This window comes from Cryptomeria japonica, chromosome 2 (assembly GCF_030272615.1).
Source record: "Cryptomeria japonica chromosome 2, Sugi_1.0, whole genome shotgun sequence".
Lineage (NCBI taxonomy): Eukaryota > Viridiplantae > Streptophyta > Pinopsida > Cupressales > Cupressaceae > Cryptomeria > Cryptomeria japonica.
The window spans coordinates 297,757,623-297,783,818 of NC_081406.1; the positions used below are offsets into that span (position 1 = coordinate 297,757,623).

Sequence of the window (26,196 nt, forward strand, 5' to 3'; positions counted from 1 at the left end):
AAAATCGACTCAACCTATCAAGAGACTAGGAAACATACTCAAGCTGGAAGAAGAATCCCGAATCAAATCAAGGTATCTAGTCTTCGATTACCCAAGTGTGTTCAAATGTATTAATTTTGGCTCACAAGAAAATTGTTACTCTCAGGTTCCGCCATGAATAGCTACGTGGTTTGTCTATACTTCATAAGCATCCTATATAAAGTCTGGCTACCAGCGAGCGTCTATAGCCACGACGAGATTATCGCTGTAATCTCATGAGTATTGCTCCATTGCCAGTCGGGTGTCCATAGCCCTGATGGAGATACTCACATGTTCCGAAAGCCAAACACTTTGATATTTCATTTCATTCATTTTTTCTATCCTCTTTTGATTTTTTCCTTTTTTATCTCATTTTTCTCTTTCTCATGATATTGCTTTCTTTTCACACATATTCCACACTTTGTCTCGTAAGCAATGAAGCTCACCTGGGTTTGAGAATTACAGTGGCGTTGACGCAAGATTTTAGATTTTTCACTACCCACAGCTTCACCTAAGAAACCACAATGGCTTAAGAGCAATTTGATTAAGTGTGTAAAATATGTTATTTTTTATGATCAAATTAATAACATGCAGATATGAGACAATTCACACAAGTTTATACAGCATATACCCTAGGAAAACCTTCCAACTTGAAGGTGAAAAACCCAGCAACAAATGTCTTTTATTATATTCGACAAAATAGTAAGTTGTATTTACAAAATTGCTTCACTCCTTGAAGCTAGATGATTGGAAACAATCCACCATAGATGATATAAATGTGAATCGGACGGACTTAGATAATCTACGAACAGTTGTAGATGATCTTTGATCTGCAGATAGGTGCGAACTCCTGTGAGAATTCTACGATCTGCTGAGTGTGTATTTGAATGCCAAGGGGAAGATAAATGATCTCCCTTTATACCCATGCAAGGTGACTCTTCATGAGGAGTCCGCTCCCTTAGGAATAAGACATCTCTTCATTTAGGGCAATGTAACCTTTCATTAAGGGTGGCGGACTTTGCCAAAAGTCGGCCCCCTTTATAAGTATATTCATTTTGCAAACAAATGAAGAATTGCACCACTTGGATAATTATCGATAGACTCCAAATATGTAAGGCTGAAGGCCAGTTACATATTTGGTCGAATCGTCCCTCAAGGAAACTCCCGCAGATACATACGACAACAAAATATAGTAATCAAAAGATGTCAGTATCAAGACACAATAAGTGATTCTCTTCTGAGTCAAGTACAAGGCCTAACTAAATGATAAAATTGAAGAAGAATGACCTTGGATTCTAAAGCACTTCTTAAGTAGATATCTACAAAATGGACCAAACATCAGATCCAAAGTGTGCCAGCACATGAGCAAACAACACAGACGCCTTTCTCACAAATGAAGGCTCCCACTTAGGACACCTAAGCTAAGCAAAAACCAACTAACTCTAAGCAAACCAAAACTAAGGCAAACTAAGCTAAAGAAAATGAAACGAAAGCAAACTACTTGAGCCGCTTAAGAAATCTTGAGTCAAATCACTCTCAAGGCAAATTGACACCCAGCTCATTAAAATGACTAAAACTAAAGCATACAAAAGGAAACCTACTCTAAACTATATACAAGAATCCTAGAGCGGACACGATTCAAAAGAGCAACATATGTACATCACCTTACATGATTTCTTAGGATATGTTAGTTCGAAGATGGAAGAACTCATCCTTAACTCGAAGAAGCAAGCTCTCACAATACATCTATCATACTCAAGCAAAGCTCCACTCAAAATGATTAATTGTGGTAATTCATTAGGTCCATGATCTATCCAAATGCAAGTTGTTCTTCCAAAACCCCCATAATCAAAATCATAATAACTTTCAAAGCTAAGATTACGGAAAGAAACAATCTGATGTTGCTCATGCTCAAATGGAAATGCTTGCTCACCATCCACTGATGCATCGTTGGAAGAGAGAAGGCCTGCCACTTCAGGAGGTCACCATTGTTGATGGATCATTCAACTCGCATCCATGACATGTTGATTCTCACTTGTTGCTCCTCTTTGGATCCTTAGGAGTGGACTTAGTGCAACCTCGAGTTGCTCTTCACCCTTCACTTCCACGGTGACAACAAGTTCAATATCTTGCATAAACCATTAATCCTTGTGACACTCCATAAGCATATCTTCAAAAATGAGAGTCTCCTTAAGTGATTAATCTTCAAAAATTTATTCTGGTGATGGCTCAAATGCTAACATTGATGGTAGCACCATCTCAAAGTGTTCTTCGCTCTCTAGCTCCATTTGTTAAGCTTTCCTTTAGGATGGCTTGTAGTTCTTCATTTGATTCTTCTTCTTGTAGCAGGGATGAATGCTCACCAAGGACAATTTCCTCTTGAATAGGTGGTAAATACTCATCTCCTTGTTCTTGTAATGGTGGAGAATCAAGTGATAGTGGATCATTAAAATCCTCCAAGTCAGTCACTTATCACTATCCCACCAGCTTGAATATTCTCAACTATTTCTTCAACTTGCATTCCAACTTACAATCAAGGATGTAGACTATTGTAATCATAGCTAAAAGATTGATACCGCAATACCGCAGGAGGTACAAACACGACTTAAGGTAACCTTGTGGTAAGGCGGTTAACTATTGCCGCACTCCCGCAAAGATCGAAAAGGGGGCTTGAGGTAAGTTTGCGATAGAGCAATGAAAAGGAAGAATGAAGGTGGCTAACGAAGGATGATGTAAGCACATCATAGTTGTGTGTTTTGAAAAGGGTGGCAGAATTTTAAGGTGTATAAGGTGGTCTATCAGCACGAATGGAGTAAATGTTGAAGTGACACTCGCAAACACTCATTAAATTCAGATTTTTTGCTTGTGAAATTCATTCTCCATCTGAGGAATTGTCAGATGGAGCTATGTGACAACAATGGAAAGTCCATAACACTTACGAGTTCTCCTTAACAAGTAAGTATTGCATTCTCCCAAGGCTTTGTAACTTGTTACTGAATATGGACAGTAGCCCAGTTGAATTTGAGCTAAAATAGAATAAGTGATAATGCCTCAGAAAGTGAAAAGCTCTAAGCAAAAGGGTGAATCCTCAAATCCTAAGGAAAAGAAAAGGTCACTGCAGAAGTCCATGTTGGATATATTGCCACAGTCTGAAGACACAAGGTCTAGAAAAGTTTTTAGAGACAGTTTACAGGGTTGTAGGGATGCCCTAATTCCCATGGTCAGGTGACACCTATTTTGGCACTTTTATGATAAAGGGGATGGGAAGGTTCCAGTATCAATCCTATGGACTTTGGACATGTCCAAGTTAATTGTGCCAATGTATTTGTGGATGTCGAGTTGACTCAAGTGTTAGCAGAGCATTATCATCTTGTTACCAGGACAGTTAGAATACCTAGTGAAAGTCCTTTGTTAGTGGTAACTAGGTCAGCCATTGTGGATTGTTTTATGTTGAACAAGCAGGCCATAACAAAGGTTGAGTTGGCAAGGCTTGAAGACGATTATGTCAGGTTAAGAAAAACCTACAAGAAGGATGAGCTCCCGCTATACCGGAAAAGGGGTTTCAATAACATAACTATGGAAACTATAGGAAATGAGCCATTTGTTGTGGATGAATTTCAAGTTTATCTTCAAAGAACATACTTCGCCCTATGCCAGATATTGGGAGAAGATGTAAAAGACAGAATGTCAGTTGCCTTGATGTACATGGCTATGAGAATACCGAATTCTGAATTGGATCTTGAATTTGACTTTTCTTTGGAGATTGAAAGGAGAATTCATGAGCAGTTTGTTACACTGAAAGAGAAGGGGTCATGTGACTACCGACACTACTCACTATTATGTCTTTTGATTTTATACCAAAATTGGCAACCTCTGAAAAAGAAGTTGAAATTGGGAATTGTGGATAACATGGGAAACAGGATGCCTGTCCAAACATGGTGTTATGTTTGGGACAAGAAACTTAAAAACAATGCTTATAAAACATTCCATGATGTATTTGTTGTCTCAATTATGCATTCTTTGAACCACCATGTTGATAGATTGTCACTTAAGACTATGAAGTTGATAAGGCCTTTAGCTATGAAACATGAAGCAGGGCATACTCATAACTTTGGTGATTGGTTCTATATGGCCGAATACACTTTGATCAAGGTATATGGATGTCCACAGGCTCCTCATCAGTTACCATTGTTCGTATCTGACAGAATAGCATTCCTAGAGTTTGTGGCAAATGATGTGGATGGAAAAGGATGTAATGGAGAGACAAAAGAAGGGGACCTTTTTACCCCATGTTGCTATGTATGCTGGATTCTCTATTGGATCAGATGTCCTTGACAAATTGCAAGGATACTTAAAAACAGATTATTCTTTGAAATTGGGCCAAGAGAGATTATGTGACCTTCAGGGTCACCTAATTTTGTCAAAAGAAAAATATTGTCCAGTTTAGGGGTTTCTCATGAGGTTTTATTGGATGAGGATGTCATCAGAAATTGTGTCACTTTTGATGATATTTTTCAAAGAAAGAGAAAGTGGAATATTTTGATTAACTTGGAAGAGGAGAAAAGGAAAAGGGATCCAACTTTCCCTAGAGTTTTTACTGAAGAACCTAATATCCTTAAAAGGATTGATTTGTATTTAAATAACTTTGAAAGATTGTATGGGAAATCAGTTGGTGGTAACACACCACCCAAAGTAGCAAAATTGCATGTGAAGAAACCCAAAGGGGTTGTAATTTGTGATGCTCCTGATATTGTACATGTTCAAGAATCTTCACCTAGTCCACCCCCACCAAAGAGACAAAAGAACAATGATCTTGTACCCTCGGTGCCATATGATGATATTGAAGATGCAGGTGACACAGATGATCCTATTAGTGCTTTAAGAGCCTTAAAAGATGATAAGGAAGTCGATCAACCCCAAGGATTGCCCCCAAGATACAAAGAGGAAGCACATAAACATGATGCTTGAACTGAGGGAGAGGCATTACCCGAAAACCATGAGGATGAGAGGATTGCCACATCTTTGAGAACCATGGAAGATGATGATTTCATTAAGACACCTAAATTCAAGGACTTATGGGTCAAAATGAAGATGAAAGAATTTGAAGAGGAGAAGCAAATGAATATGATAGGTGTTGATGAATCTCAGCATGATGAAATTGCTTTGAAAACTTTCAGGGAATTGAGGCTTGATGACATAGATGTCACCCCAAATGAGGCTAGAGATATGGTGTTCAAAAGTAATATGTTGATCATTCCAGGGATGACAGTAAAACAAATGTTCTTATTGGATTAGGTCAAACATCAGGAAGATCTTATGCTAGTGGCAGAATTTGATTCTGAACAAGGAGTGAGTGGAACAAGGTACAATCCCCAGACAGAACCTTTGGTTGCATTGTTAAGATTCAAAAGTACAGACAGACCAAAATTGGTTGATATGGTCAAAGAAACAAAAGGGGTTGTTATACTCAAGATAATCAAAGATACCTCCCCCTTGGGGGCTGCCACAATGACAATGCATTCAGCAATGTTCACTAGGGATGCTGTGAAAAATATGCAATAAAAATTGACTGAATATGAAAATATACAAGTTGATATGAATAAAGAGATCAATGAATTGTATATTGACAATGTTAGACTGAAAGATTAGTTGAGCAATGGTGGAGCCAGTCAAAGCAAAGCAATTGTTCTCCATAAGTATGCAGTACCAGAGCCTACTGATGATACCATTGATATCAAAAGGTGGGCTGAAGAAAAGAAGAATTATGAAAAAAAAAATCAAGAGCTAAAGAAAATCAATGAAGATGTTAAACAAAAACAAACTCTCTTTATATTTGAAAAGTTATTGACACACCGGGTCATATGTTACGGATAAGTTAGAGGATGTGCACAAAAGCAACGAATCAATGTTTAAGGCATTGAAAATATTTAAGGGGAATAAGCCTATGTTAACAACGTTATTCAAAAGGTGGCAGCCAGTGCACCATACTCTGATTACTGTGTAGTGTTACAAAGGGATCCAAATGCTCCACCAGCCATCAAAACAACTTCAAAAATGGTAAAAAATGTGATTGAAGAGCTCAAGTATATTTCTGCAGAAGAAACCAAGGTAAAAGCCAAGATCAACTCATTCCACACATTTAAGCATGGGACCATCCCACTGATTGTTGATCAGGACAAGCATGTCAAGGATTTCAATGACTGGAAAAGTGAATCTAATCAAATGGTTCCACGGATCCTTTCCCATATGCAAGAAGAGAAAGACATCAGTGTTCAAAGCCTTAATCTCCTCCTGGACAGAATAATCATGTTAGACAATGGATACACAAGATTCATCTCTGAGGTACGTGGAATAACAAATAAGAGATGGAAGGATCACTTGGCCAATGTCCCAGACGTGCAAAAATACAAATGGCCCAATGACTATGATGTGTATCAATGGGAAAGTTTGTAATTGAAGCCTTCGAAAGAATGATGCAGTTCAATGTTGACTGGTGAATTCGGAGCCTACTCCAACTTTTAATAGAACCTTTGCTAGACCCATTGGTCACGGGTTGCTATTCGAATTGTGATGACAAGGAGTTGTATTCATGGTCACCAGCTTTCTTCATATTTTAGTTGTTACTTGTTATAATGACTTTGTTTTATCTGAAACACTATAATTGTATTTTGTTATCTTTAATGAAAAAGCATGTCTTTTCATTTTCGGGTAGGATAACTGAAAAGTTTATTTGTAAAAGTCTGAAGCTTGTTGCTTCTCCCATTTTGTATATAAGGGCGAAACCAAGACCGCTTAAGGGATTGGAAGGGACACACTAAAGAACATATGCAGCAATCTGTAACACCATTTTTGCAGTGGCAATAATATAATGCAAGGATCTCATGTCTAAATTCTGATCTCAATTGTTTGTGGTAAAATCTGATAAATGTTGTATGGTTGTCTCCAAATTGATTTCTTTCTTATTATTTAAATCGGTGTATCAAGGATATTTCTGATTTATCAAAGCAGCTCTCTTGTTTTGTGTGATTTATTCAATTGGTTTCTGCAAGGCAGAATTAAATTCATTTAATAAGCCACAGTAATTTGAAGGAATCACTTGAATTAAAAAGAAGAACCTGATAGCATTACATTTATGCACGTTTATGCAAGGCATGAACAGATAAAGTGTCAAACAGTTTGATTTATAATCAGGAGGAAGATACTTGTTATTTAGCCTACGTTGCCCTGTAGAGAAGGCACCAATCTCAGTTACTCTTAGGGTGTCTTCCAACTAAATTTCCAATCATATTCTTTTATTTCAGTAGAAGTAGAAGTAGTTTTATATTTTAAGTATCTATTTCAAACCCTCATGTCAGTGTGAAATACAAAATAAAGAGCATATTTAAGTCAAGATTCCAAATAAATAAACCTTTGAAGATTGTGAGGTTTTTACTGCTTTACCATCATCATTGAATATTGAAAAGAAGTTGGATGGTGAGATAGGAGGTACACCCGCCCAGGTATAGCATTGCCTAAAGAGCAGAAAAATCTATCCTTGAGTTTATTCTTGTTTGTTGGCCAAATCACTTGTGAAGCCTGATAATAGAAATTGGCATATCATTAGGGTTTTACAATCTGTTGATTTGGGAACCAACGGGGTATACAACCCTTCACCATTGGGCCAACCCAAATTGTTCACCTCAATAGTTGCATCCATTTTTAGTCCATGAAAACTCTTTAATACAAATTATCAAAGGCTACATACAAATAATACAATCCACAAGCAACGTTGCACTTTGAAATTGAATTTTATGCAACACCAAAAATAAACTACCCCAAGTTTATCCCATCATAGAAGAGAACATTAATAGGTTCATAATTGCCAATTTCATTCTTTAACCTATTAGTAGAGTGTTGATAATGAAAGAGTATTTACCAATGATGGAAAAATCGGGAAAAATCGTTTAAATCACGATTTCTCCCGATTCAAAACCCTAAAAGATTTAATCGCAGAAAAATCGTGGCCACAATTTTTTGAAAAAAATCGTGAGATTTTGACTAAAAGAATCATTGAAAATCGCGATTAAAACGATATTAAATCGTCAGCATTAAAATTTTCTAAGGCTTCATTCTGCATACGTGTTATATTTTCGTTTGTTTGTAGGGCTCCTTGAAATATTTGCCACTTACCAGTGTCATTTCGTTTTGCATTGCATCGGGGGCATAGGGTTATCGGGTTATTGGAGGGCCTGAAGCGTCGGTCAAAGACTTGCAAATTTGCAAGTCTTTGACCGACGCTTCAGGCCCTCCAATAACCCTTCGCCCCCGATGTTTTGTTTTTATTATGTTTTTATATTATTATTGATTTATATCATGTTTTCATATTTTGTTAATATTATGATTTATGTTGGCTTTCCTAGAGAGACTAACTGGCCTTTCAAGAATGAAAAGAGACGAGACATTGCAAAGAGATGGAGAGATTAGCCTTTTTTTCAATGTTGGGAGACAAGTGAGTTAACTCCTTGTGACCAATCAAAGAATAAAGGCCTTGCTATTAGGTTAGGCTTCGGTCATCTTCTCCGACTCTGAGCAGTGGGCAAGCACTCAACTAGACCTACCATCATTAGTCAAGCATTAGAACTGTTTCGGTGCCTACCTGCCCACCTTCCACGAGGTTTTATGTCCTGGGGTTCTGTTCTTCAATCAAGCTCTATCTTTTCAGCTATCCAGCTAATGAAGGAAAGCAAGGTGCAGGGGGAAACATCCAAATTACGATTGCACACAGACCCACTAGAGACCAACCTCGAGGTTATGTTTTTGACCAATTTTGAAACTTTTTAGGTAAGGCTTATTTATATTTATTAGTTTATTAATATAAATATATATAAATAAAATTACATTGTCATAATGCAGAAAATATATTATATTAAATATAATATTTATTATTTCATGTTTTTATATATTTTTATATCAAAGTTCTCTTTTTTTTTTTTAATGGTAAGTGCTATCAGCTGTGGGGATAGCGCCCTATATTAATAAAGAAAATAAATACATAGTTATGATATCACATGTCCAAAATCTTTTCAACTAAGGAAAGAGCATAGCTACAATAAGAGCCTGACTACAAAAACCTTGGCAAATACACCCTAACCATCAAAATCCTATTCCCTAATTCTGTCTAATAAAGCGAAGGATATCCACTACTGCATCCCCTATGCTGAGGAGATTGTCAGTTGACCCCTCTGATAGCCACCAATCATCAGATTCCAGGAGCCTCCAGAAATTGTTGAGGTTGACGCTCAACACACCAGCCTTGAACGTGCACCAGGCCTCTCTCGTGAACCGGGCCTTTCTTCTCAACTCTGCTCCGCTAGCCGCCTCACCATCAACCTCCTCCTCCTCGCCGTGGTACGAGTCTGTCATCTTTGTCATGCCCACGTCCAACTCCTCTCCCTCATCAGCCTCCTCCTCTTCCTCTCCTTCTACATCCATCTCCTCGATGTCATCACCATTGGACTCCTCCTAACCACTACCTGACGAATCCTTTGTGTCAGATGTGGAAGAAATGCTCTCTGCAGGCTCAAAATACAACTTCAGGATGCCCTCCCTGACCCCTTCTTGCAGTTCAAAAATAGCATCCGCCACGGCATGGATATTCACAGGGTTAACAAATCCTTGCATCAAACCGTCACCTTCCACCCGAGACTCCAGGATATCCACTATGGGAGTGATTACCGCTCCATATACAAGTCCATCACACCAATGGCGCTCTAAGCTCAAAGAACAGTCTACCAGGGTGATAACTGCCCTACAGATTTCTTCCTCCAGCATAAACAGGTTGAGAAATTGTCGCTCCAAGGATTTTCCACAGTTAACACAGCTCAGACCCACAAAAGGCGGCATTTTGGCTATACAAACATGATGTCCATCTCTCTCCTATCCCTCCTTAAATAGATTGCAGACTATTGGAACCATCCGAACTCTCATTCCAAAGAAATCTTATGGGATCCGAGAACTGCACACTAACCTGCTATCTCATACTGCGTTCTGCCAGAGATGCGACTAACCTGTACCTATCGCCGCCACTTTCTGTAGACTGGGACTCACGAGGAACTGAATCACAGTTTTGTTTTCCCTTTTATCATACAACTATGCCACCTATGGTCCGGTTCGCGGGAGGCATTAGCATCAGACAATGTCTAGCCAATCCCCGTACGATTCAAATCTGGGAACTTAGTCAGAATGGCTTCCAATACCACTATGTCTGCATCCTCTTTGTCGAAAATGATTGTACCAAGATCCTTATCAATCCCAATATTGGCCAAAAGATCTGCCACCTTATTACCTTCACTAAATGTATGTTTGTATTCAAAGGAGTTAATGGATCCCAGAAGTTTATTAATATAAGGTATCCACTTACCTAGTTTCCAATTTAGAAAGCTAGATTTAGCGATACCGTTAATGATAATCTGTGAGTCTCCATCAATGATGACTTTGCCATATCCTTTTCAAACACATAAGTCCAATCCTACCGCCAATGCCCTAATCTCTGCTTCATTATTTGTGGCTAGGCCCAAACTCCCAAACAAGCCTCCCATCAATTGTCTCGAGGAATCTCTAATGACCACACCAATACCTGAAATCCCAGGATTCCCTCTACTCGCTCCATCAAAATTCAGCTTCACCCAATCACATTGTGGAGGAACCCATCTAACTAGCTTCCTATTGGTTTTGGGAAATGGAGTGTACCCCAACCCCTAGTCCTTGAGCGAGCAATTGCGTTCCATATCCCTATCCCAACTGCAATACCTGAGTGATTTAACTTTGGGGGGCTTGCCATTAATCACTTCTTCAATTGCCACCTTGATCTTGAAAATCACCTCCTCCAACAAAAGACAAGTTTCTCTGAAAATCCTCGTGTTCCTCCTCTCCTTTCAGATGTGCCAAACTAACAATGCAGGGGTAATCAGCCACAATCCACTCCATTTCGAATGACTTGCTTTAGGCCACACCAGAAAAAAATCTTTAAGAAGCCCATTTTTTACCGAAAAGAACTGCAATTTATCCACGAGCCAATCCCAGCATGCATCCGCAAAGGGACATTGAAAGAGTGAATGATTGGTTGTCTCTTCACTCCCTTTGCACATAACACACCAACTCAGTCCTGAAATCCCAATATGCTTCAATCTATCCCCAGTCAGAATTTTGCCATGAAGTGAAATCCACAAAAAAGCTCCAACTTTAGAGAGACCAATGTCGTTCCAACAAAGATAATAAGGCCACTTGCTTTCTCTCACTCTGTGACGTTGGATCTCGTACCCCGATTTCACACTATACTTACCTGATTTGGATGCACACCAAAATATGGTGTCCTCCTGTTCAGACTTCAAGATGCATCTATTTTTTAGAAGATCTGCCAACTTCAAACACAACCTTCTATCTCCAATATCAATAGATTTCCACCCCAACACCCCACCATTACTCGAGCTGTCAACAACATAATCTTTAACAAATAGGCCGATTTTGCTTTCGACCTCTTTGACCCATTCCTGTTCTGCAAAAAAATCACCAAGCACCTGCTCGTCTTCTCATGAGTCGCGCCAGAACATAGCTGTCTGGCCATTGCCAATGCGCCAAGATATATGATCGATGATGATGTTCCTGCAATCCCACAAGAAATTCCAAGTCGAGGAACCTCTAGCAGCATCAGCTATGGTAAGGATCCTATTCGGGTTCTCCATATCCAAATATTTCCTCCTAAAGAGTCTACACCACAACTTGTTTGGTTGTTCATACATTTTCCATGTCAATTTCGCCCCCAATGCAAGGTTCTGAAGATCCATCTTCCTCAACCCTGCTCCACCTTCATCCTTTAGAAGGCACATGGTGTCCCAGTTGATTAGGGGAATCTTCCTCTGATCTTTGGCACCTTCCCACACAAATTTCTTGAGCAAGCCATGCAACTTCCTCCCAACCACATGCGGCATCTTGAAACAATACATACTGTAGACCGGAATAGCCGAGAGGACAGCTCTAATCATAGTCAAACGTCCCGCTTGCGAGAGCCATCTGTTTTTCCACTTTTCAAACTTTGACTAGCACGAATGGATCACATCTTCCCAGATACGGCTCTGCCTGCAACTAGAGCTGATTTGAACCCCTAAGTATTTGATGGGGAACTCCCCAATCTTAAACTCCAAGAAGTTAGCAATTTTGGTTTGAAGGGGTTTGCTGGTGTTGAAGAAGAAGACCTACAATTTGTCCTTGTTCATCGCCTGTCCCGAAGATTGAGTGTAAATGTCCAAGACATTCTTGATTTCCATTGCTTCTTTCATGGTTGCTTCGCCAAACAAAATTGTGTCATTCGCGAATTACGAATGCGTGATGGCCTCGAAATTTTCATGCACCCTGACGCCTTTCCAAAAACCTTCACTATTTCTCCTTTTAATGAAATTGCCCAACATCTCTGCCATTAGGACAAACAACGAAGGGGAAAGAGGATCCCCTTGGTGCAGCCCATTTGTGGCCTCAAAGAACCCACAAACTGCTCCATTTACAATCATGGAAAAACTCACCGAAGAAATACAAAATTTAATGCAACCAATCCAATCTTTAGGGAAACCAAATTTATTAAGAACACAGACAAGAAAATCCCAAACCACCCTTTCATAAGCTTTTGCAACGTCAAGTTTAATGGTCATACCTTTTTGTTTGCCTTTCTGCATGGAGTGCAGCACCTCTGCTACCAAAATGATACTGTCCGCTAACTCTCTACCAGGTGTGAAGCCATTTTGGTTTTCAAAAATTAAATTAGGCATGATTTTCTTGAGCCTATTGGCCAAAGATTTCGATATAATTTTGTATATTGTGTTGCACAACGAAATGGGCCGAAAATCCGCCATGGTTACACAATCTTCTTTCTTAGGAATCAACACAATCATGGTATGGTTCAATTCTCTAACAAATTTATGTTTTTTCCTGAAGTCTTCAACAATCAACCAAATGTCCCTTCCCATGAACTCCCAGCAGTTTTGAAACAAATCTGCAGTCATCCCATCCGGACCAAGGGCTTTGTTTGGGTGTAGTACAAACATCGCAGCCTTAACTTCTTCCATGGTGTAGGGAGCTACCAGCAATTCAGCATCTGAACTGGAATTCAGATTATTATTAATATTCGCGTTGACAAGTTGCTCAAAATCAACACCCCCCAATTCAGCATTCCCTAGAACTCTTTGAAAATGATTAAGGGCAGTACGATAAATCTCCTCGTCTAACATCTTCCAATGAACATTTTCATCCTTGATGGCATTAATCTTATTATGGATTCTTCTGGCTTTTGAAGATGCATGAAAAAATTTGGTGTTACAGTCACCCTCTGAAATCCATAGCTCCCGAGACTTATCCCTCCAAAAAACTTCTTCTCTTTTCAAAACTTCATTGTACTCCTTCAAATTGTTTTCAAGCAGAAATTCCTCCTTATTCATCCCGGCCAACATCACTTTCTGGTTTAACGCTTCAAGTTCTTCCTCTAATCTCAATTTCTCTGAAAAAATGTTTTTGAAGGTCGATTTATTCCAGGCCTTAATTTCATGTTTTAAAGACTGAAATCTTTTAACAAATCTGAAACTAGGGGTGCCCACGAAGGTGTCTCCTTCCATCCACCACTCCTTGAGTTTTTCTTTAAAACCAGAGTCACACCACCACATACTGAGGAATTTGAAGTAGCCCCTTTGTTTGTGAGTCTCCTTCCCGATTGATAACGAAATTGGTAAATGATCAAAGCCACACTAGGGAATAATGCAGGTTACCAATAGCATGTCCCCGAACAACCACCATTCTCCAGCAAAAAACCTATCCAGTCTTTCCGATATTTTAGAGAAATTCAGCCTTCTGTTCGTCCAAGTAAATTTACCGTTTTTCGGGATAATATCGATAAGCTTATTGTGATCAATGAAATCTCTGAAATCCTCCATTACTTTTGAGCATTTTCTGAGACCTCCTTTTTCATCCACATCCAACAGAGCATTGAAGTCCCCTGCTATGATAGCTTTATCCTTCTCAACAAAAGTTGCTTGCATTGTAATTTCTCTCCAAACCTTCAATTTGTCTTCGGTCTTCCTAGAGCCATATACATTAAAAATTGGGAAAAGTATGTTCTATGATTCACAATAAAGATATTATTCGTTTTGAGTTCTATAATATTTTTTTTTCATGTTTTTATATATATATTATAATATTTATAATGGAGAATTTAATATCTGAGTTCTATAATTCAAAACGAATACTATCTGTTATTATATTCTATAAATTTAGTGTATATGTGTGTTTTTAAGAATATTTTAAGAAATTATATATTTTCAAATGTTCGATAAATGTGCCGATTTATTGCTGATTTTTTCCCCATTTTTTAAAAAAATTGGGCCAAAAGATTTATTGCCGAGTAAGAGTTTTTCATCCTTGGTATTTACTATTCAGTTCTGTATTATAATAGACCAAAAAACAAAGGCTAAGGTCAATAGGTTGACGCTGAGAAAATAATTATTACTCTGTAGCCATTATGTATCTTCTAACATAGTACTTTGTATTTAAATTTTAAAAAATATTATTTCAACCTTCAAACAATATTGTCACAGATTCCCCTAGCAAAAAGCAAAAAGAAATTTCTATTTCTACCCTTAAGAAAATGCAATCAAAACCAATGAAACAAAATATTTAAAAAGCATAAGCAAACCCAAAGATACAAGCTGATACTAAAGGCAAATATATTAGACATTAATTTGCCAACAAACGTCTAACATAAATTGGGTACCATTAATCCATAAGGGCATCAATTTAAAAATTAAATACAGACAATTTACCTTTTTCAAGGATGAGAAATCAATACCAAAGAATGATAAATGTTGAGCTAAAAAAGGATCCTCAACTGCTTCGTCCTCAGGGTAAGAGTAAACATCTAAGAAATCCATCACAACAAAGCAAAAGCATCAAATTTTGAAACAACCATCCCTAACCATTTCATCACAAAAAGTTGTCTATAACCAAAATAAACAAATAAATTCATACATTAGAAACAAGAGTAACCCATGGTACATTGTGAACAAATAGTTCCTTAGAACAATGGAAATTTTGTTTCTCCAATATATGGTACTCCCATGAAAATTTTGTGCAGATAATATCGAATAGATGAAAATTTTGATCATTACAAATCGATTGTGAGCACCATTAAAGCAATAGCAATTGTCAGGTTACACGTTAATTTTCAGTGTTCAAGGCTGTAATCACTTGAAACTGATTGCTTGAAATGTACACAAATAAGCTGGGGAACTACAGCCAATTTTAAAATCTAACATCAGGAAACATAATATACAAGACATTTAAATGCAAATAAATGAAAAGAACATATTATACAATATGAATAGCCATGTAGAAATGCAAATATTAAATAGTGTTACACAAACAGAAAATGACATGTATGTGTGGAACATTCAAAAGACAATTGCTAATAAGATAACCCCAACTTTACCTTTAAGTTCAATAGAAAAAATTATTGATGTCATTTCTTGATCAATAGAAGCATTTAAAAAGGCAAATCAGCAAGATTTTATGCTAAAAATAGTGTGTTCACGCCCACAAGTAGGATAATGATGACAGATCTAAGCAAGCCTGAATCCTACAATATTCTTCTTTAAATTTCATTAAAGATTGTCAAACAAGATACTTTTGGAGGCAATTCTTTTGCTTGTATGGATTTCGAAAGAAGCCGAAATACTTGAAACCATATTACCCCAAAAACTCAAGACAGCCAGCAAGACTCAGAAATGTTGTATGGATTTCTATAGTTTGTGTTTTCAGTGATACAATTTCATGAATATCAGACAAATTGAATATCAACACATCACCCCAGAAGGTTAGATCCATATGCGATGTCTCCTACAGATTTGTAGCTGTGGCTTAAACGATTGGTACTGTTGTTTAAGAAATGAAAATTAAAGTTGGCATGAAGCATTCAATAACTCAAAAGATATTCAGAATTGTAAAATTTTCAAATTTACACAACTCTCTATCACAATGATCAAAAGAAATGGACAAAACATCAGATTTGGCAATGAAACACCAGTTTCACTGTCTGTGAGGTTGGTGTCACAAAAGTGTATGCTAATTGTTGTTTTTGCACTTTCTTACAGCTACCCGAACAGTAACATTTTATTTGTCAATTTTTTTCTCAGTTGATGAAGCAGTACTTTTTTATGCAAATATAAATGTTCTCGTGAACGTTTTGGTAATACTAGCAGGATCTAATCTAGAAAAGATGTCTTTTATTTAGGAAATGGATAACTATTTCTTTGACAACAAACTTCCCTCTATTCAAGTGCCAGTTATCAATTCCTTGAGGCATTTTTGAAGAGCATTCAACAAATTCCAAATTATATTTCTAGGTGTGTATACATCTTATGAAAGAAATGAAGAGTCCAATCTCTTAACAACATCTTTTCATTGCAATTCCAAAACTTTAGGATTACAGTCATTTTATTCCCTGAACAAAGAAAGGTGTCTCTTGATTACAGGAGTACTTTAAACCTATTTGAAGGTGTTCCAAAGAGATAAATGGATCTGCAAATCACTATAAATCTGAAGGGCTTTCTGCCCGCACAATAAAAGATCTTTTTATAAATGTGTTCATAGACTTTGATTAATCCCGTGTGATCTTTGATCTGTTGAAGAAATAGCAATTTTCTACACAGTAGGTGACTTTTCACAATCCCCCTAAAAAAAATTTTAGAATTCAAGATTTTACCAATTTAAAAAGAGAAAACAATTTTTCAATGATTTAACAATACTACCTAAAACATTATTTTTGAAAAAGGCTCTCCTAACAAGGGTTTTTTGAAATGGGAAAGAAAAGTGAAATAGAATGCAACCGATGTGTTCAAAACTTTTTATTCAATTCAAATGGAAATATGAGGACATTTGTAAGATGTCTTTATTGTTACCACTTAATATGTCTTTGTATGGTGATATTTAGGAGAATCAAATGGCATTGCCATTGATAATACTGAAGAAAAAAAAATTGTGGATGATCTTCATTAAATGGCTCCTCACAATTGTTATAATTTTTGGTTTGATAAAGATATATTAGCATGAAATGTATAATTTGATGTGTAGTTAAAATGTCATCTTTCACTCCGCGATTATTATTATAAAGAAGCCAGAAGTAAAGTATCATACTGTAAATTGGTATTGAAAAGAGAATCCAAAGTTCTTGTTTACTGTAAAAAAATGTTAAACATTAGAAAGAGAATTGTCTAAATAACCATGTTCCAGTTAATGATTTAAGAGGTGGGGAAAAGTGCAGGGAGGGTGGTAGTGGGTGGCACAAGAGAATTTTAACTTTTTACACTTCAAAACAAGGCAGGTGTCATCACTTAAGCAAGTGTAATCTAGTTCTATAAAAGAGAGTCAAAAGGGGTACGTTGAGACTACCTTTTGCAATTTAGAGATTCCTAATATCTTAGCTGGTTAGAAAACATGACACTACCATAACCATAAATATTTCCTTCCTCTGCTGGTATCTAATTTCTTAATTAAGGAAACCTGGAATTTCTCATTTCACTTACTATATTATGCCACCTGCAACAAATCATCTTTTTCAACCACCAAATCCATTCTTTGCAATTTGGCTGTTGATTTCACTTGACTGTGGCTTGATACTTGGTTTCATTTGAATTTTACACTTGTAGTCTTTTATTCACCCAACAGTGATGGGTGGCATTAGTGAAATATATGACCTCCTCCAGACTTCAACTAGGTTTTGGGAGGATACATATTTTAAAGTTCATTCAGAAGTCTTACCAGATTTGACAAGAGAAATTCATATACTGGATTGGCTGTCAATTTGAAGCGGAGTGTTACAGGGTCCCCAATGTTGTATATCTATTTTGTAAATTCAGTTACACATTTTCCATTCATGAGGGAAGGAAGGAAGGGGTATGGAAGGTAGTATGCATGATGACGTACAGCAATGGTACAACACTGATGATCTTCACCATCCATGAGTGATCAGGTAGTACATTAGTTAACAGGTGAGATGATTTATCCTTTCCCAGCTCTTACCTGCCAAGGGGGCAGACAGAGTTTAGATTTAAAATGTGTCAATTTGGATACATGTTCTTGAAAGTGTCAGTTACGAGTTTTTGAGATCTTCCAAATTTGCTTAACTAAATTATTTTGGTTACAGGTTTCTCTTATGTTTGGGTGCAGCGATCTGAGATATCTTTTGGAGTACAATTTACATACTTTTCTCAGATATATTGGATAAAAAATGTATGGTGGCTAATGATCTTTCAATGACTTGGATTGCTAGAGGTTACAGGGTGTGGTGCTAATAATCCTTTGGTGACTTGGATTGCTAAAAGATTAACAGATTTTAAGAACTTTGCCCAAGTTGTTGCAACATGTACACATTGTGACTGAACTAGTGTTAAGAAATCTTCCATATATATTCAAAAGCATGGGACTTATAAATGATGGCAGATGAGACTGACACTCAGGTACCAATGAATCAGGTGACATGGGATTTTGGATCTGGCACAGCTTTCCTATTAGGTTAGTGTATTTTTTTATGCCAAAGGGAGAATTAAGCTGCAACAGGTAATAGGCACAGATATTGGGCAGGCAGCACTTCATGGAATCACTCCTGAGATTCAAGCCATCAGTCACTAAGATGTCATGCCCCCACCATAAAAAGTAAGGAATAATACATAAGATAAAATATATATGAGTTGTCCTCTTTATACCACCCATCTGATTGGTGATCTGTTTAAGAGTTTGATGTAATTGTCTTCATAATAATCTCAATCAGCAGGGGGCAGTGCAGGGGGCAGTGATTACTAAGAGGAGTCGCCTCTTTTTCGAAGAGTGTTATCCTTAGAGAGGGATGTGACCATTCGTCCCCTTTTGAGGACTATATAAGGCAGACCACCTCTTGGAGAAAGGCATCGATGAAAACAGATCTGATTTGAATAATAAGGCAGAAGAATTTGAATTATAAGGCAGTAAGATACAGCAGACTATTATATTTCTGAAGTGATTGGAATGCCACATTTTTAATCTTATATTGATTAATTTGTGAATCTGGCAAAGAACAAAATTTATTTAATTAATTAACTTGCCAATCCATCAAGAATCTTAGGATTAGTAATCATTCATTTGATTTTCCTACAAGTAATCATATCTGGAATTAGTGAGGAAATGAGGTAGGGAGATGCAGCAGTACCGGTTCCCTCAATTAAATAGACCATCCCAAGTTGGTTTACTTGTGGCCCAAGGGGTTGAATTGACTTGGATGGCCATCCCGCACTCTTGAGCCTTGCCGTGGGGGACAATCTCTGCACATCCTATCGTGCTTTTCCATCAAATTCGTAATATGGTTGGCTGTTGGAAAAAGCTATAGTTGGATCCCAATGCATTTAGGATGTTTTGTTTTCAATGGGATTATTCATGATCATAATATTAGGTGTTAATGAATTACAGTTTTCACTAAGTTTAATTGCAATTATGTAATTTAGTTATAGAATATTCTTTGTAAATAAATTCTATTGTTTGAATTGTTATTTTTGGGTAAAAATTAGGTATATTCCCAAAGAGAACATTACAATAGGTACCAGAGCATTGTTCCTACCAACATGCAGGATGAAAGATAGTTTATGCAACTAAGCCAAAGGGCACAAAGGGCATTGGAAAGGGAAAGAAGACAACTTGCAGCAAGTAAAACCTCTACTCAAAAATAAAATGGTAAACAATCGGGAGATGAATTGAGAGCCTTCATGGAACACAATGAGAGGGCAACCCAAAATTTCATGGAACAAAATGAAAGGACAACTCAAGTACTCCTCCAAACTTTACAAAATATGAATAATACAATCAATTCCCTTGGGCCCAACCAAACAAATGGGAGGGATGCAAACTCTAATCACTCAGAATATAACAACATATCACTAATAGGATCTACCCCTAGGTTAACAAAACCTTCAATCCTACCTAGGGAAGAAGAAGTAAACAATCCACCAATTAACAACATTGATGAAAATGCTGAAGCCTACTCAAGGATGGACCTTGAGATCAGGAGAAATATTCCCTTTAGGGAATATTGTGATCCTAGAACATTGCATGCCCCTAGAAGAGAAAGAAGACAACCTAACAAATATTTACAACAAAGGGTGACTAAAATGACTCTACCCAACTTTGATGGTTTAGGAAGAGTCACGGCACATTCGTGGGTCCAAAAGATAGACATCTATTTCTCCCTTAGTACCATGACAGAAGAGGATGCTATCAAATCTGCCATTCTACATTTGAAAGGATCTGCCATGATTGGTAGCATCATGGCCTTATTACCCAAGGACACAAAAACATAACAACCTACAATGAATTCACACACAGGCTTATTAAACAGTTTGATCAGAAACATCCCAAAGTTACTTCAAAGAACCAACACAATTGAAAAAAACCAGGAACCGTAGAAGATTATGTAAAAAAATTCCAAACAATTTCAGCATGGTATCGGGGATCTCCAAAAGTAGACTTACATACCTATTTATTGAAGAATTAAAGAATCAATCTGTGGTTTAGTAAGTGGTCTTGATCCTACGACACTTGAAGACTCAATTCAAAAAGCATCAAGGTTGGAAGTCATATCATCAAAAAACAAACCCTACACAAAAAATCGAACCTCAAGCATGCATACCCAACCCTTCTATAAGAAAGATGGGCATCAAAAAACATTTCCTCCTAGAAATGACCAAGAAGAGCTTCAAACAAATAGATTATGCCTCCAGTGTAAGGAGAAATGAGAACCTATACATAATAATGACTGAGAAGAGCTTCAAATGGAAAAAATTATGTTTCCAATGTACGGGAAAGTGGAAGTCAGGACATAATTGTGGAAAAAGAGGCCAAGTACGCAACATAGAGGCATTATCTGATGAAGAAGTATGGGAACAAGAAAGGGAAAACCCAAGCAAAAGAAGGTTCGATGAGGAAGACTATGGAACCTTAGCTGCAATCTCAAAAGCATTGGAGTACCTCCCCTTTTGAATTCGTAGTGTTCTAAAGGGGCAAAAGGTGGCCATCCTTGTAGATAGTGGGGCAACACAACTTTATTGCCGAAGGATTGGTTACAAAAATGAATTTGGAAACAAAAATTTTCAGGGCTTTAAGGTAGCCATAGATGATGGGTTTACTACCCCGTGTACAAGAAGTTTTCCACAACTAAGCATCACCTTGGGAAGGCACCCAATTAAAGAAGACTTCTACATTTAAATTGTAAACATGGGAGACACTGAAGTAGTCATGGGCATAAAATGCTTGCATTCTTTAGGACGTTTCTACCAGGACTTCCAAAAAATGGAACTCAGTTTTCAACATAACAAACAGGAAGTAATCTTGCATGGATTATCTGACAAATCCCCAAGGGTAATTTCATCCAAAAGAATGGAAAGAACATTTTGACATGGGCAGGTTGAATGGCCCCCAAAATGCATGATACTTGACAAGTCTTCCTCCAAATGCAAAGCCATACACATTGACATTCAAACGAACCTAAAGAAACATAAAAAGGTATTTGGCAACATCCCACCAGGCCTTCGTCCCATAAAAGGTTTTAGACACACCATAGGACTTGAAGAAGGGGCTGAACCTGTAATCACTACACCCTATAGTGTCATGCCCCGCCATAATACATCCTTCTGTGCTAACAAAATAAAATCTAGCTAGGTGTCAATGCAAAGAAAATGGCCTTATTCATAAGACTTCGCCATTTTCTATTTGTCTAAGCCAACCAAAATAAAAGGAATTATAATAATAAATAGCAGCAATGACTAGTTAAGAAATATTTACCTATGTTGAGGGTTGACTAACTTTCTCAAAAAACATTTATTAACTACCAATAACAGATCTCTGGAAGAATACACTTAATAAGTATATATTTAATGCTGATACTGAACGATAATATTGAATAGCAAATATTGACAGCCATATTAATAGCCCACTAGTCAGCAATGGGGGTATAATGAGGACAGTGATTCATGTGATAAATAGCGACCCATATTAGGTAATAAACAAAAACAAAAGGTATTTGTTTGCAGAGATTACCATTGTAAAAAGCTGCCAGTACATATAGAAACGATATTATATGCAGCGATTACAATCATATAATATGCAGCAATTACATTATGGGTAGTGATTAATAAAGAATGAGAAGATTAGAATGGATATAACACAGCAAGGTAGTGATTAAGTATGAAGAGTTGCAACCTTTGCAAAGCCAATAGACTCGATGAAAAGGTGTCTCTTCTCCTCACTTGAAGATATAAGAGGAAGGACAAATCACTTGGAAAATCCATCCATAGGGGGATTGATCAAGGAAGATTAACCGGCACTCAAGCCAATACAAGTTACAAACTCAGAAATTAACACACACACACACTGCGCCTTGTATGATCTCCAAGGTGCTTCATAGTGTAGATGGATTGTTGGAAAAAGCCTCAAGGGAATCTCACATATACATTAGGAATATTATAATAATGTTTAAGAATTCTCTTTCTAACATTGTTGAATTGTATGTTTAATCATCTTTTAATAACAAACCGGTTGCAGGCTCTAAATCCAGGTTTCAAGTGACAATTTACATTTCTGAACATAATCCATACCTCATTTAGGAATTCTAGGGCAAAATTGAGTTATGTCATAATAGGGGACATTACAAATAGGCATCCCTAGAAATTTAACAAAGAAATAGAAAAAAACATTAAGGAGCTTCTCGAAATGGCACACAATCAACCTATAGTTCAAATTCTTTTGCTCCTCCATGTAACTAGTTGAAAAGAAGGATGGCACTATGTGAATGTGCAGAGATTATAGAGCCTTGAACAAGAAGATCATAAAAAACCGTTATCATATTCCTAGAGTCGTTTAACTACTTGATGAGCTACATGGAGCAAAATACTTTTCTAAGATTGACTTACGATCTAGCTACCACCAAATTAGGATGAAGATATCCCTAAGACCACCTTTAGATGTCACTTTGGACACTGAGAATTCTTGGTCCTACCCTTTGGCTTAACCAATGCCTTGACAACATTACAATTATGCATGAAACACTTATTCAAGAAACAACTAAGGAAGTTCCTATTTGTATTCTTCGATGACATATTGATTTACGATAAAACATAGGAAGAACACCTTCAGCATATCAATGAAGTCCTAGGAATTCTTGAACAAGAATCACTATATGCAAAAGTCCCAAATATGAATTTGAGTTAGAAAAAATCCTATACCTAAGACGTAAAATCAACGCACAAGAGGTGTGGATGAGCAAAAGATAAAGGCTATAAGGGAACGCTTTAAACTTTAAACCAAGAACCCTAACCCATCTAAAAGAATTCTTGGGTTTGTGCAACTACTACCGAAGGTTTGTCAAAGGTTTTTTTTTAAATCGTCGCTACACTCAACAACATAACTATAAGAAGAGCCTTTGCATGGAATGAAGAAGCTCAAGAAGCTTTTGAAAGACTTAAAGAGGTCATGATTTCTTGCCCCATTCTTGTCATTCCTGACTTTACATGACCCTTTGAAGTAGAGTGTGATGCTTCTCGAAAAGGCATTGAGGTATTACTGATGCAAAACAAACACCCAATTGCATTCGAAAGTCACAAGCTTATAGAAGCCAAAAAACATTACTACATTTATGACAAAAAAATGTTAGCCATTATGCATGCACTAGCCAAATTTAAACAATATTTGATTTGTGGAAACTAGAAAATTCATTGTAAAAACTAACCAAAACAGCCTAAGGTTTTTCCTAAATCAAAAATTTAAACAACTAACAATAAAAATGGGTCAGCAAGTTGCAAGCTTATGATATTGACATAGAATATATGCAAGGGAAAAACCAAATTGTAGTTGATGCCATGTCCCACAAGCCTTACTTATATTCCATAACAAGCATTTTCGCAAATTGAAAGAACTCGATTATTATTGAATACATCAAAGATCTATGGGCAAATGACATCCTAGAAGGAAATCTACAAAATGAAAAATATAAAGTGGTGAAAGAACTCGTTCTATTCAAAGATAGGAGAAAATCATCCGAGAATATCATGACAACCCCTTAGCAGGAAAAAAAGATATTGTAAATACTATACGCAAATAAGAGAGAAATATTCTTGGAAGAGTCTCAAGAAAGACATCCTAGAACACATTCAAGAATGCATGGCATGCCAAAGGAACAAGGCAAAACAAACCTTTCCAATAGGCCTCCTTCAACCCCTACTCGTACCTAACCAAAAATGGGAAAGTATTTCCATTAATTTCATAACAAGACATCCCAAGTTACAAGGCAAAGATATATGTTGTGGTGGACCACTTAACCAAGAATGCACATTTTATTGCAATATCCACAGACTATAGAGCTCCTCGAGTAGCCGATGTTTTTTTGAAGGAAATTTTCAAACTGCATGGTTTACCTAGAAACGTCGTCAATGATAGGGATATCACATTCCTTAGTTGTTTTGGCAAGAGCTTTTGAAATTAGCAAGAATAGAACTCACTCTAAGTACAAGTTACTATTGACAAACTGATGTGCAAACAAAAATTGTCAACAAATGGTTAGAAGGATACCTAAGAAACTATGTTACGGGACGGCAAAAAGCATCGATCAAATAGTTAGACCTTAGGTTATATTGTTATAACACCACCTATCATATGTCAATAGGAATGAGCCCTTTCATTTGGAGATCTAATCCTCACTGAAAGTCGTGTACCAAGAGCCAAAGACTTTGTGCAGCAAAATGTAGACATTATTAATGCTAATTGAAGGAGGACTTGTTGGTGGATGTTTTATGACTACACCAACACAAAATAAAGTTACCAACAGTCACTCTATCCTCTCTTGATCAAAATCCCATGTATGCTAAGATTGCAAAAAGAACATACAGTGATTCCAAGGTTCCAGCTGCGTACTTGTGACTTTATGATGGATATAGGCTCATTTGGTTGTGGTAATCCAAGGGGACTTACGTAAAGTGAAGAAGACTTAAACAAATTTAAAACTTCAAGGAGGCTTTGCGGATGATTTAGCACTAGACGGCTCTTTTTTGGAACTTTTCAATAAGATATGCAAAAAGTAAATAGCAAGGGTTTAGAAAGGTTCTAATCTAATCCTAGGAATTCAACAGACAACGAAGACTTAGGCAAGATTGACCACACTTTACTTCACCACTTTCAAACAACTACATAAAGAGGGTGCAATCTTCAAAGGTTGTGCTTGTAAGATTTTAAATCATCCATGAACACCATCAAAGAACAATGCTCATTTGAAAATCCAGATTAAGAACACATATAAAAGCTCAATCCAACCTTGCACCGCAAATAGAAATCATCTAACTACAAAAGGTATGAGCGAATGATCTCACCATAAAGTAATGCTATCTATTTCATTCATCTAAATACTTGAAGCAAATCTAATCTATGTGAGGAAGATGAAACCATGCAAGCTTTAAAATAACACAAGTGAACACCAAAAGCCAATGTATCACTCTTATTATCTCAAGAAACTTATAGCAACAATCTCATACCATTCTCCCTCCCTTTACAAATGAAGGGGTTACCCCCTTTTATAGGCCCCAAAAGAAAATGGACGGCCTAGATTACATTCAGATCAATGGCTAAGATTCAGCCATGCAAAACACTAATTAGGGTTTGACCAAAGATTCCCAAAATGTGTCACCAAGTAGTGGGGATAGCCATTAATGAGGAATCTCACTCACTACATATTAATTACCCTTTATTAGCAAAAGGGCATCCATGATGCATTAAATGTCCATTACATTTTCAAATTACCCACCATGCATTAATGATCCACTAACTTCTTAAACATGGCAGCCATCATGCAATGGATGAGGCACCACTTGGTCTAAACATCCACGAGCAATTAATGACCCACTATGCCATCATGCATTCAATAGATTCTTGTCCAAAATAGGACGACCATTATCCCTTTCATTGATGGCGAATGCAACGAATCTGGTCACGACGACTTCCAACTCTCATACGGAGACACTTGGCATAGTCTTGTTGATGTGTTTTTTATGTACATGCGAACACAAAATAAAATACCAAGGTATCTTATCCTCTCTTGAACAA

At 37.1% G+C, this 26,196-nt stretch overlaps 1 protein-coding gene across 3 annotated transcripts in view; it reads right to left on the reverse strand.

Annotated features, from left to right (window-relative positions):
• Positions 1–26,196, reverse strand: part of LOC131044391 (ubiquitin carboxyl-terminal hydrolase 14) — a 125,232-nt gene that overhangs the window by 61,804 nt on the left and 37,232 nt on the right. For all 3 annotated transcript variants that reach the window (XM_057977710.2, XM_057977712.2, XM_057977711.2), the window contains one exon: positions 14,856–14,950. In XM_057977710.2, coding sequence (XP_057833693.2) covers positions 14,856–14,950 — 95 coding nt within the window. The remainder of the gene's footprint in view (positions 1–14,855; positions 14,951–26,196) is intronic.